The 13,572-nt window shown below is 36.5% G+C and overlaps 1 protein-coding gene across 1 annotated transcript in view; it reads right to left on the reverse strand.

Annotated features, from left to right (window-relative positions):
- RYR2 (ryanodine receptor 2) overlaps positions 1–13,572 on the reverse strand; it is a gene marked incomplete at both ends in the record, with an annotated part of 448,394 nt that overhangs the window by 107,911 nt on the left and 326,911 nt on the right. Inside the window, 6 exon segments of the mRNA XM_082481358.1 lie at positions 2,450–2,527; positions 5,727–5,864; positions 6,985–7,074; positions 7,725–7,803; positions 10,066–10,229; positions 11,058–11,198. Coding sequence (XP_082337484.1) covers positions 2,450–2,527; positions 5,727–5,864; positions 6,985–7,074; positions 7,725–7,803; positions 10,066–10,229; positions 11,058–11,198 — 690 coding nt within the window.

A 13,572-nucleotide genomic window follows, 5' to 3' on the forward strand; every position in this document is an offset into this window, starting at 1 on the left:
CAGCCACATTTTTTTTTTATTCCGCGTGAAATTCTCCTCCAGTGTGCACAACAGATAAGTAAATTCTTCCTATAAAACAAACTCTTTTAGACAGGTAAACTAGAAGCTAGATCCCAAACTAAGCAAAACATAGACAAGCCCTCCAGTCTCTAAGTAGTAGGAACTACCATTCCAACATGAAACAACTTTTTAAACCCACCTCTCCTGTCCTCCTGATTGTATACCCTCTAGTTTTACACAGGGGTGGAATTTTCCATAGATTTCACTTTTCACTTCTTTCATGGACCTACAGAAACATTCTTCTCCGCTTCAATTAGGGTTTTGAGTAACTAGTATTTCTGAATACCAGCCTATTTGTTTGGGAGAACACTCATTAATTCATATAACAACTTGAAACTTTTCAGCTACATCTTGTTTGTCTATAGGACAATTTTTTTCACAAACTTTTCTGCAGTGAATACGTAACTCTCCTGTATGGTAGATGCCTTCAATCATGCACACTCTGGTCCTAGTGTTTTGATAATCCAGATTAGGATTTTGGAAGAATGTAGGGTAGTCCTTGTTTCCTTTCCTTGAAAAGCAGGGTGCTATAAAGATGGTCTCAGAGCAAGACCTAGCTACAGGATGTCACCAGGTGACCACTTAAGACATATTTCCCAGACTTATAGTTTTAGAAAGGGTCATGATCCCTGCTAGCACAGTATATGCACAGGATGATGTAAACGTTAAATAGCACCAAGTCTTATGTACTAGTTAAAAACAACAATCAACTTTGTTCAAAACAACTAACTTTTTCCAGCAGTTTAACACAAGGTTGAAGAATTTAACCCTGAACTCTTTAAAAAAAAAATCTGACCCTGTACTTTAAAGATATTAAACATTAAAAAAAGTTTAAAACTACATACAGTTCATTTTTAAAACTCAGATCTCATTAACATGTTTGGATATTTCCTGAATTTAATTATCAGGACAATTAATACCTGAAATTGCATTTTAATTAAATTTGCTTAGCTTTTAAATAACAGATTTTGAAGCTGGTTTCAAAGAAGATCTCTCTTCGTAATTAAGGACAAATGAATCATAAAAACAGCCAGCTCTGCTTTATAGCTGAAGGCTATAAAGGAAATAAAAATAATGGCAAATGGTATAGCATAAAAGAATAAACAAGGGAGTAACAGACGTTCTAATGTCATTTCTTGTCTCTTTTGTGACAGGCTGGTTACTTCTCTCTGGGTTTTGTTTATTGCATCATAATACTATGATGATGTTCACATCAAGAATGAGCATTAAACAAAGTCTGCACAGTCTTTTGACTACACTGAGTCTATACAAATGTTAACTATTGTAATTATAATGAATCTGTTCCATCAGTTTAAGATAAGAGTTTAATGATAGAAGTAGTGCTATTCAATTATCAATTTTATTAACTCTGGAATGATGAGCAATCTACTGAATGTTTTGGTTAATTGGCAGCAAATTCTCATTATTGTAAGGCTACTCAGCAATCTACAATGGTTAGAAATATAAAACTGGAAACTACAAGACAGGAATCAAAAAGGGGAAATCCAGTGTGAGAATTTTATCAGAAGCAAAGTACAGTGTATATTTTACAGTTAGCCAATTCCTTTACTGCTGCTGCATGTTTCACTGCACTATGACAGAGCTCAGTATGGGCAAACTTAACCCTGTGTTTCAGGAGTTTTTTGTAGCCAGCTTTGAATGCCATGTTGCCATCACTAGACTGGTACAAACACTCATGCTATCTCATTTAAAACTATGTAGTGTACGTCTACATAATATTGTAATCATACTTACAGTAAATTAGTAAACTGTAAACACTAGCACCATACTCCACCAAACACCATGAAAAAAAACGCTTTTTCTAAAAAACGCTTTTTTCTAAAGACAGAAACATCATTTGTTTATTAACTAAAAAATACTGTTCCAAATAAGAGCAATGTACTGAAAGGTCTGGTAAAATCCTACCCCCCACCTTCTTCATTCTCTGTTCTCATAGTATTTGTTGTAACAATGGTTCATGATTCTTATTTCTTCAGTTTAGAAGAAAGTGAAATGACAAAACATTTTGGGAAGGTGGTGGAGAAAGGAAAGATAAACAGAAAAAAGCTGATGTTGCAGGGTTCTCTTCAAAATGACAGCTCGCTTTGCAAAGAGAGCTGGGAAAATCAATCCAGGACTAAAATAAACTTTGAAGCTTTGCAACATGAACCAGGTTTTTTAAAGTAACAGAGGATCAATGAGCAATGATGAAAAAGACCGGGGAAAAAGAAACAACAAACAAACAAACAAACAAAAAAACAAACAAAACCCAAAATCCAAGTATATCAAACAAAGTTACATTAGGTACCAAATTTGTTCAAAATAAACTAGCAGAAAAGAAAAAATAAATTGTAAAGAAGGGTAGGCATATTAAGTGTTTCTGACTTACATGTAAGTCTCTGGAGAGGGTGACATTGCTCATGTCAATTGCTCGAGGAGTGTAACCATGGGCTGTATCTACAGAGATCTGAATGACAAAGGTGCAAAACACGGGAGTTATACAAGCATTTGATATGAAGAAGTTAACACTAACAAGATAGTGAAAGTAATGAAAGAACTTAAGGAAAAAGTCACTTGTATATCTCTAGAGAGCATAAGGATCCTATGTAGCCCAACTGAAAACATATCAAGGGTGGTAAACTTATGTGAGATTTAGGCAAAGGTCTACATATTTTGTTCCCAAAGACAGACAGCCATCAGACAAAAATCCTCCTCATTCAAATGCAAATTTCACTTGAACTTATGTAAGATTTGAACTCATTGTGGGTAATGCTGTACTAAGTTATGACTAAACCTTAGTGTTTTCTAGAGATTTTTCTTTCTCATCAGGCAAAATCTCAGACAATCTAGTTTAAGGTTAATTCGGGCAAAAATCAAACTTTGAAATTTGACTTTTCAACCCTATTTCTACGCATAGGAATAGGCCCTACTAAATACATACCTTTTTCCTTCAGTCTCTCCTCCCCACTCAGAAAGTATCACCACTTTGTCATTCTTTCTCTCTACTGCTTAAAACTGTCACAGGTTTGCTTGTTACATTGACACAAATGTTCGAAGAACAATAAACAATGAGAGAGATTCTCTGGATGGCAAGCTACTGGTGCAAGAAATGTGGCTAGAAAAGGAGCATTGCTGGGCTTTCCTCTGTGGATTCTGCTGTAACAAACTTATGTACCTCACAGTTACATCCTCCTTTAGAAAGGACAGCGTCCAGCATTTTGTTCCTATCATGGAATCACGGAGTTTCAGAGTTGGAAGGGAGCTCTAGAGATCATCTAGTCCAACTCCCCTGCTAAAGCAGGATTGCCCAGAGCACATTACTCAGGACTGCATCCAGGCGCGTCTTGAAAATCTCCAGAGAAGGGGACTCCACAACCTCCCTGGGCAGCCTGTGCCAGTGCTCTGTCACCCTCACCGTAAAGAAGTTTTTCCGTGTATTTGAATGGAACTTCCTGTGTTCTAACTTGTGCCTGTTGCCCCTCGTCCTGTCCTGTCATTGGGAACCACTGAAAAGAGCCTGGCTCCATCCTCCTTCAACCCACCCTTTAGATATTTGTACGCCATAATAAGGTCTCCCCTCAGCCTTCTCTTCTCCAGGCTAAAGAGTCCCAGCTCTCGCAGCCTTTCCTCATAAGGGAGATGCTCCAATCCCTTAATCTTCTTAGTTGCCCTTCACTGGACTTGCTCCAGCACTTCCCTGTCCCTCTTGAACTGGGGAGCCCAGAACTGGCCACAGTATTCCAGTTGTGGCTTCACCAGTGCAGAGTAGAGGGGGAGAATGACCTCCCTCGACCTACTGGCCACACTCTTCCCTATGCAGCCCAGGATTCCATTGGCATTTTTGGCAACAAGGGCACATTGCTGGGTCATGGATAATTTACTGTCTGCTAGGACCCCCAGATCCTTCTCCTCCGAGCTACTTCCCAGCAGGTCCGCCCCTAACCTATACTGGTGCTTTGCATTCTTCCTCCCCAGGTGCAGGACCTTGCACTTGCTTTTGTTGAACCTCATTACGTTCTTCTCTGCCCAGCTCTCCGGCCTGTCCAGGTCATGCTGGATGGCAGCACGGCCCTCTGGGGTGTCAGCCACCCCACCCACTTTGGTATCATCAGTGAACTTGCTGAGGATAAACTCTGTCCCCTCATCCAGGTCATTAATGAATATATTGAACAAAATTGGTCCAAGTATTGACCCCTGGGGGACACCACTGGTTATGGACCTCCAACTATGTCTGATATCATTTTCATATGCATGTGTTCAGGCATGTACAAGGCCTAGAAGTTCAAAGGCCTCCTTTCAAAAGACAGGTATTTTTAACAGAGAATAACACAGAGGACGTACAAGCAGCACATAGTAAATAAATCCTGATAAAGTATTGTTTTCTAAAGCAAACAATGCAAGCATTGTTACATTAACATGAAGATACTGATTAAATATACTTAAAATTTTTCAGCTGCACACAAGAAAATGCTATCTTGTGTGTGTGTGTGAGATGACAGCACAACATATTTTAAACACAGGATGAGTACTAATATGATAGTGTACTCTGAAATACAGAAATATTTTAGGCTTCAGAAACTCTTCTAGAAAAGTGATGTAATCTCATTATAGTAAGGAAAAAATGTAACAGCTACAAAAGCTGGTTTTAGATGTTGTAAAGTGATTCATTCTAATGAACTCCTTAGCCTAAAATACATACAAATATCTCTGTTGGTATAATCTTTGAGGCTGGTATTATAAACACCCAAATGTCAGGAAATCTGGAAGTCAAAATTGCAAATTATAGCGTGCAAACTATAATGTGTAGTTTAGCCCAAGTGCTAAATCAAATCACTTGATATACACTTTCTAGTGCCTATAGAGAGTGGAGGGGCAAGTTCAACTGCTGACTTTTCACAGGCATATCACCACTCACGTGTAAATAGTGCGGAGCAGAGTGCAGAAAAGAGGGAGTGATTTCCCCCCCCGCTTTTTATTTCCCCCATTGGTTTGGCTCAACCTGTGTCTGTGTGAATGAGAGAGAAAGATTTTCTCCCCTCCTCATTTTAATTGCAAGGTATATGGAGCTCTAAGAGAATACAATGTCAGCATTTCTCCATCTTATTCTTACAGCATTTTGATTTAAGAAAGCAATTCTAAAGGAAAAAAAAATCTTTAATGTTTTCAGAATTTTGTCTGTCTATAGATGTAAATTTTATGCTGCATTAATGTTGATGTTTTTCCTTAAAAAAAAAAATAAATTTATATAACTACCCTTATTTATTTCTCTACACACTTAAAAGTATCCATAGCTACGAAATTCCCCAAAAATAGCAGACTAAAATCACATTAATACTCACTATTAATACGTCATCACCTACTGATGTAAATAATTTCCCTAAATAATGCAGTTATCTTTAAATCAAGTGAACAAACACATACCTATTTCAGTTTTGTTCAGTTTTATTAAAAATGTTTGTTAACATATTACTTTGGAACAGGGAAAGAAAGTTCCACCTTCAGTGAACAGAAATCCAAACCAATCTTCAGAGTTGTACAATTACTTGTGAAAAATGCTTTCAGATATTTTTATGATACAGGATTATTTCATCACTTGTAAAATCAAAGACTGGAGAGCAGATTTTGCATGCCTTTTTTAAAAATAAGGTTTTAATAAAATGGCTCACTTGACTGGTTTGAGATATGCGGCGTGTCCGATTATACAGTGCCATGGAATCTCCCTCCCGTGTTCTTTCAATTCGCCATCCCCATGCCAGCATAGTTTTTAGTGATTCTTTGATTGGCCATCGATAAATTTCTTTCTCCTAGAAGAATGCACATGCAATAATTGGCTTGTTTATTATGCAGCTATAGAGAGCAAATAATAAATTATGGGCTTTTGCCTAGTTATACTGAGATGCAAAGAAAGGTACTGAAATCAGCCGCTATGGCCCAGGGATACTGCAAAGAAGCAAATAAATCATATAGGATATTAAAAAAAATATTTATCATTTCAGAGCTGGGCAGAAGAATTCTGGCCCTGCAGGAAGCTGATGATCAAAGGAATAACGGTGTCAATAGCATGCTCAGATATGAACTCAAATGTGGAACAGTAATTATCAGGAGTAATGCAGTGGTTTGTCTGCTACATGAAACAAAAAACCATAATCGTAGAATCATAAAAAAAGTCTATGTTGGAATGGACCTCTGGACATCATCTGGCTCAACCTTCTGTTGAGGTCAGATAGGCTAACCTAATTGGGCTATCACTGGTTATCAAGACAAGGTTATCTAGGGCTTGCCATGCCATGCCTTGAATATTTGCAGTGCAGGTGATTTCACCACTTCTTTGGACAACCTATTAAGTTGTCAAGATAAGAAGGATTTCCAGAAAGCATTTCTGCTGAAGCAACTTACACCCATTGCCTCTTGTTCTGTCACTGTGCATCCCTGTGAAGAGAATACATCCACCTTCTCTATAATTAGCATTTAGGTACTGGGAAACCAAGATTATATACCCATCAGCTTTCTCTTCTTTAAGCTGAACAAACCCAGTTTCTTCAGCCTTGTGTCATTTAAGAAGTTCTCCAGCATTCTAATCATCTTCATGGTCCTCTGCTGGAGACCAGGCAAAGCCTAAACCTAGGTCTTCACTAAGCAAGCAGGCATTCCTGTATGCCCTTACTGTAAAATTATACTGGCAATATGATACTTCAGTTTCACCATAAGTTATGCCATGTAAATTCAGCCATGAGAAAATAGTTTGAGTGGTCTATTTATTGTACAATAAAACCTTTCTTTTTCTTTCTGAGATTTTGAGGAAAGCAGTCATATATTAGCTGATGTACTGTAAATAAAAAAGGGATGTAAACACAAGATGATCTTTTCCCAGTGAATGAAGCAATCTTTCAATCACCCTGGATCAAGAGTGAACAAATTGCTTACCTTTTCAGATAGTAACTTATATTGCTTCATTAATGGTTGCACTTTTGCAGATTCAGAATATGTTTCGCCATATGTCCACCCATTGGCAAACTGAAAACAGTAATAAGGGAGGAAAAAATGGGAAAAAGCAAACAATTATGAAAAATCCTATTTTTACTGGTACAAGGAAATAAACAAAGCTTCTGCAGAGCTATTCTCTTAAAATTTCCTTTCTACTATTTTCTCAACATTTTCTCAACCAATATTTATATTATCTATACATAATGAAATTAATTACATAGCCTGCCATCTTTTTGAAAATTAATAATTACACAAAGCTAACATTTCAATACATTTTTGTTTTAAATATTTATATAGAGCAGAATACTATGCTACAGTCGAGGAACTATTTTTAATACTGGACACAGAAGCTGCACAAAGGAATAAAAACCCTAAAGAGGTTTTTTAGTTAAAAAACTGAAATCTCAAGACAATAAAACTCTTAACGAATTGGCGAGTATATTTACTCAAAAGTGAAGAAGAATAATAATAATGAAATGATGAAACAGTACTTTGAAATACTTGTGTACACTTACAGAAACTTCCCCCCAAATGCATTTCAAGAAAATATAGGTTTATGTCTTACCTACATACCAACTTGTAGCATTATGAAAAATAATACTCAGAGTAAAATATTTTGAAGATAAAACAGGTTCAGATAAAATTTCTGATTTTGCTCTAACGGGAAAATAGATTTTTACCTTTTCCATTGACCATTTGTCGTGAGAGTGTTCTGCATATTTATTAATGAAATATTCTAGCTTTTCAGGGATTGTAATGCTGAAATTGAAGAGGAAAATAGCCGTTAAGCCACACATGCTAAAATGTGAATGCTTTTGTTTTGAAGAAAACTTTCAGATAAATAATTAGTAGTGCATATATCCATTCAAAGTATCTTATTTGTGCTCTGTTTCCTCACATACAGTTTGCTCCAAGCCCCAGCTAAATCAAGGAAAAAAAACTGAATTATTTCATGGGCACTGAATGAGAACCATAGCTGTTGTAGGAATTTTACTTCTTCGACACACATGTGGCAGGGAAAAATCAGTAATGATACTGAGCACTTTTTGTCACATATTTCTACTACTAACATTCATTTTCTTCAAACTAAAGATATAACCGTGAACCATAGTTTCAGAAATATGGTGGTAACTTATTGCACATGTTCAATATAAACTAAGTGTGCTAAAAGTCTTTTTTGAAACACATCATCTATTTCATGTATTCCTATAAACCTTATTATACGCTTTAAGCACTATAACTTATGACAACTCAAAAGTTATATGCTCAAGGCTGTATTTTCCAACACTCTATTGAATATGAAAATATTAAAACCCTTATTAAAAATATAAAAAACCACAAATAAATACATTAGCCCTTCAACAGTTGTACAACACAGTGCAGGAGTTAAGGTTTCTTAAGCAGTAAAGGAAAGGCAGCTACGCTAAACTGTCAAACAAGCACTAGAGACAGAATCCTCTTCCAAAATTAATTTATCAAATATAAGTATTTTTCAGCACCTGCATTCCTACAAATAAAAGGAACAATTACTTCTCAATCACCTATGAAATAGCAAACTCTTCCCTCCTAAGAGAAAGAATTTTGGCAGCAAAAGTGTTACAGTGCCATCTACTGCAAAGTAGAAGAGTGTGTTTTTTAATCTTCAGTCATAGGGTTGGAAAAAGCAGAAATGTAAAACAAAATTATGTCAAAGTAACAGTTTGCAAAAGCCTAACCACACACAAAGTTCAGAAAATATTCATCCAGCATGGTCTTCGGGGTTTTTTTATTGTTTGCAAGTGTGTATTTCAAGGGCAACTCTACGAATGGTATAATACTTTAAATAATTTAATTTCAGAAATGCAATAAATTGACAAGTACAATATGGTCACATCATCTGTAGCTTCATATAAATAGGTCTAGGACTAGTAAGCAAGGTGATGCAGGATTTGCATTTTAAAAGAATATAGGATAGGTTGGAAGTGACGCTGATGAAAGTAGTGCTGTCTTTGTCTTAAATCATCACAGAACAGTTGACTCCTACGGCAATGAGGTGACTGATGATTTAGGTAATGTTAAGTAACATTTTCTGAGTTTTTAAACTATATTCTGGCTATCTACAATTTTCCTCTGAAATTGCACCAGCTAAAGTCATCTTCAATTACTTAAATGATCATATCATATCCTTACTAAATTTTGTTAAATCTTCATATATCTTAAATATATCTTAGACAAATGAATTTTAATGGTCACTGATGTGATTTCTATATTCCAGTCTAGATTATGGCTTTTACTATCATATTTTGCTGTGCTGTACAGCATGCTGTAACAAAGGTATTATTGATCTACTGATGGCATTCCATTGTCTGAATGTTAATACAGACATAAAGCTCACAAAGGCAATTGAAGCAAAAGTCTTAACAAGTGGCATTTCTCAAGATGTAGTGCATAACCACACTGCTGTAAGACTATTCTATATGAAGGAGAATGAGGTGCTGGCTGTAGTCAAAAATTAGAGCACAAAACCTCCATGTGTTTTGAGAGAGCATAGTCAGAGTCTGACTGCCTAGAGAGAATGAAGATCTTTCTGCCCAGTTCCCCATTATTCAGAGTAAAAAGAGATTATATGAATGCATGGTCATCATTATTTTCTGTAGACACACTATCATTCACAGACACTGGCATTAGTGTCTTGGCACATGTTAACAGTGACAGGGATGACGTAGACTGGTCTACTTTTTCCACTCCTAAAAACACACTGGTTTGTTTGCAGCAGACATACAAAGGTAAGCAGATAGTTGTACCTTCAGGCTGCAAATGCATTAAAATGTTCTAGGTTGACTAAGAAATTAGTTACACAACTGGATATTTATCTCTTTATATGATTTAAAATAAATACAATAAATAAAAAATAAAAATACAAATGTAAAGATAAGTGTTCAGAAAAGAAAAAAAGCTGCAGGTTCACATCATACCCAACTCCACCCTTCTTTTACACATTTATGATAAAAACAAACTAGTTGCAACAAAATAACTCCTTACTTCGATGTATCAACAGGTTGAGGATTAAAGTTCCCATCTGAATCCATGGAAGACTGTTTTTCCATCATATTGACATAATTTGATTCCATATAGTCTGGAGGTAAGGCCCCTGCAACTGCACTCAAACAAGGCAAAGCCAATTTGAACAGTTCTTGTTCATACTTCTGCGGAAGACACAGAGGACAGAAAGTGAAGCTATGGAATGGAAGCTATCAGCATCACTGCTGAAACCGATATAGCTATATGTGAGACCAAGCAGCCACAGGATTGCTTTCTTACTCAGTGTGAAACTGAATTTTTGTTCAGGAAAAAAAAGGAAGCTGACTGTCCAAAGTATATTATACACTATAGATAAAGCTAGGATCAAGGCTTGCTCTTGCTCTTGCTGAAGTAAATGGTTAAAGTATTGACTTCACTGGGAGCAACACCAGGCATTTTTCAGATGTCTGGGAACAGAACGTAGCACAGGAATATGCACAGCATTTCTAAATACCTAGATTTGAAGTGAAACTCATGAAATTTTAAGCAGGTTGGTTAAAAATACTCACAGAATGAACAATAAATACAGACCAAGGTGTATTATTAAACTTTTGTCCGACGTAGGGTTGAGTCACGGGTGATGAAACTACAACTACTAAGCAAAGCACTATGCTCTTGGTTTAAGGAAGGATAACGTGTGAGGTAAAGTGCAGCTTTCAGTCACCTGCAGATGCTTGAATTTGCTTTTAGGGCTCTGAAGTGCAGTGCGCCTGTACAAATACACCTCAAGATTACTTCATCAACTATATTTTTTTTTAATGAGCAGACTAAATGGTATACCTATGTTAAAGCAGAAGCTATAAGAGGAAGGCTTAAATTTACTGAAGCCTATATTTTTCACTTTGAAGTGGATAATACAGTGTTGATAAAAGCTGGGTAAAAATGACAGATTAAAGAAAAAGGGTTACACGGTAAGGCTTTTACAGTAGTAGATGGATATTGAAATGAATTACCTTTTGAGACAAAGCATCAAAAATACCCCAGAACAACTTTCTGGATAAATGAAGTTCTTCTTCTGAGGCAGCACCAAAGTTACCCCATCCACCTGGCAAACAATAATACTTCCAGCATCTTTCATAATGATTTGTCAGCAGCTAAAACAGAACATATTTTGAAAGCAAATAAAGTATAACTGTTTATGTTCTTAGATTCTGGCACTCAACCATTACACATACACTGCCAGAAAAAATTCTAGCTTTTATCAAGAAGCCATGTTGTGTACCTATTCTTTAAATCATTGGTGGATATACACACAGAATGAGCAGTTCTTTCTTTTAACATTAGTGGCATAGGTAAAAAGCATGTGACAGAGGATCATTTTCCCCAACACCACAAGAATTCACCTCCACCTGTGTGCCGCTATTCCAAACACTGCTGCTTGGTGGGTAAGAGAGTAGAACCACGATTTCACCTATTTTGCAATTATTATTTACATGTTTGAGAGGTATTCAACAATAACTCCCAGTCTTACTCATCTCTTCTGTGAGTTGTAAAACCTGCTATCAGTCTACCCTCCCGCCCTCTATTACAATTGCCCAAGAAGCTTTATCCTCTCTCCCTCTCTTTCATTAAATACATATTTCAGGAATATGAAAGTGGTTACAAGATTCCAGATTATCAGGGAATCAAATGGTGCGAGGACCTGCTAATGGGTGTTTGCAAAACTGAAACATCACACATTTTTTTACTCTATGTCCCTGACTCACAGACAAGAAGAGGGAAACTTAGTTGTACACCTGTCAGTAAAGGCAGTCCCAAACAACAAATTTCTGACAATAGCAAAGTATGAAAACCTATTCATACTGAGGGGCAGATTTTCCTAAGGCACAGAATGACCTTTCTAAAAAATTTAGCTGGAATTTTAACAGTTCCTTAGAGAAAAAGAGAATTGTTTCAACATCACTTTTCAAAGCATGTTGGCAAAATATTGCAAGTCACAGTCAGTAAAGAGCTGTCAGAATTCCCTTTTTTCTAGTCAGAACAAATGCCAAGATGGAAAAATGCAGATATTCATAACGTAAATGTGCAGAAATAAAGACAGGCACTAAAAAAAAAAGTCCTGATGCGTAGAAGTGAGGATTTTGATAACCAAAAATATAAGCTCAATACTGTGTTATACATTTCATGGATCAGAAAAAAAAAATAAATCCTTATAATGCCTTTGTATATCTTCAGGCTTAAATAATCTATTTACTATTTAAATTTTCAGATGATTAAAGAAAAAGGGGAGAGAAGAACTTACATACACATATAATGTAAAAAGACAGAAGTTCTATGTAAAACCACAGGGGTCTCAGAAATATGGACTTTAAGAGTCCAAGAGGTATTTGAAAATGTGGGTTTTTTTTTCAAAATAAGTTCTATTGCAAAATGGCTAGACTTCAGGTTTGCTTTTGGACAACATGTGAGTGCTAATATATATGTACATATTTTTAAATCTAGACAAGAGTAAAGTTTACTCTTGGAGAAGTCCCTATGAAGCACTGAATACAACTTAAGAGGAAATAAACCCAAGGCATCCCTATTCCAGAAAGTTCATACCAAATTATACAGGAAAAGCATCACAGATTTGAATTCATATGCTGCCTAAAGTGAGGTAATTTTTAATTGTAAAAACCAGCAAAAGTATTCACACTAGACAGCACTCTCTTCTGATTTAGCCTTCATGATTTCCTCCACTCTTTGCATTAAAAATTACATTTTCAGATGCATGATTAACTTGTAGCTGTCATTTTAGACTACTATAACCTGTTTACTAGCACATGTCCATAAGGAACATGCACAGTACTTTCAAATCAGAAACACATTAGTAGATGTAAGTAGGAGGTCCCTTGTTAAATCACTGAAAATCAGTTTACTGTCAGTGAAACCTTTGAAAACCTCTATCTTCAGATAAAGAGTTCACTTTCCTTAGAAGCTCCTATTACTTGTTTACATGACAAAATCATTTGCCCATGCTAACACCGTGGTTCTCTTCATATCTATATTCTGCTAAAGCCTGACTTGCCAGAAGGATCTAATTATTATTTCCTTCCTGTTCAGTCTAGCAATATGGGAAAGTCACTGCAGTCATGACCCTCAGGATCAAAAAACCTGCTGTCCTAGATGAACAGATCTCAGGGAGCTGGGGTTGTTCCTTCCCTACCAAAAACCCTGAAGAACGATAGCCATGCAGGGAGCGCCAAGTTACTGTTTGGTTTTTGCAGCACATAAAATGTCATAATGCATTAGAAAGGTCCCCTTCAGGGCAGTATGCTAAATCACCAACTCCTTTCCTCACACACAGGCAACCGAAGAGTGGCTGCTCCGGCATCTTTGGTTTGACTGAGCACCTCCTGGGGGACACAACCAAATTATGAAGTCCTTGGCAGGGGAAAGATCATGCAGCAGGTCCTGGCTTCGAGACTAATGATTTAAATTCCTCATCTGAGGTCAGAGACTGTAATCTGGCTAGCAGAAGCCTGCATA

This window comes from Vanellus vanellus (genome assembly GCF_965231255.1).
Source record: "Vanellus vanellus genome assembly, chromosome: 3".
In the NCBI taxonomy this organism is placed as follows: Eukaryota; Metazoa; Chordata; class Aves; order Charadriiformes; family Charadriidae; genus Vanellus; species Vanellus vanellus.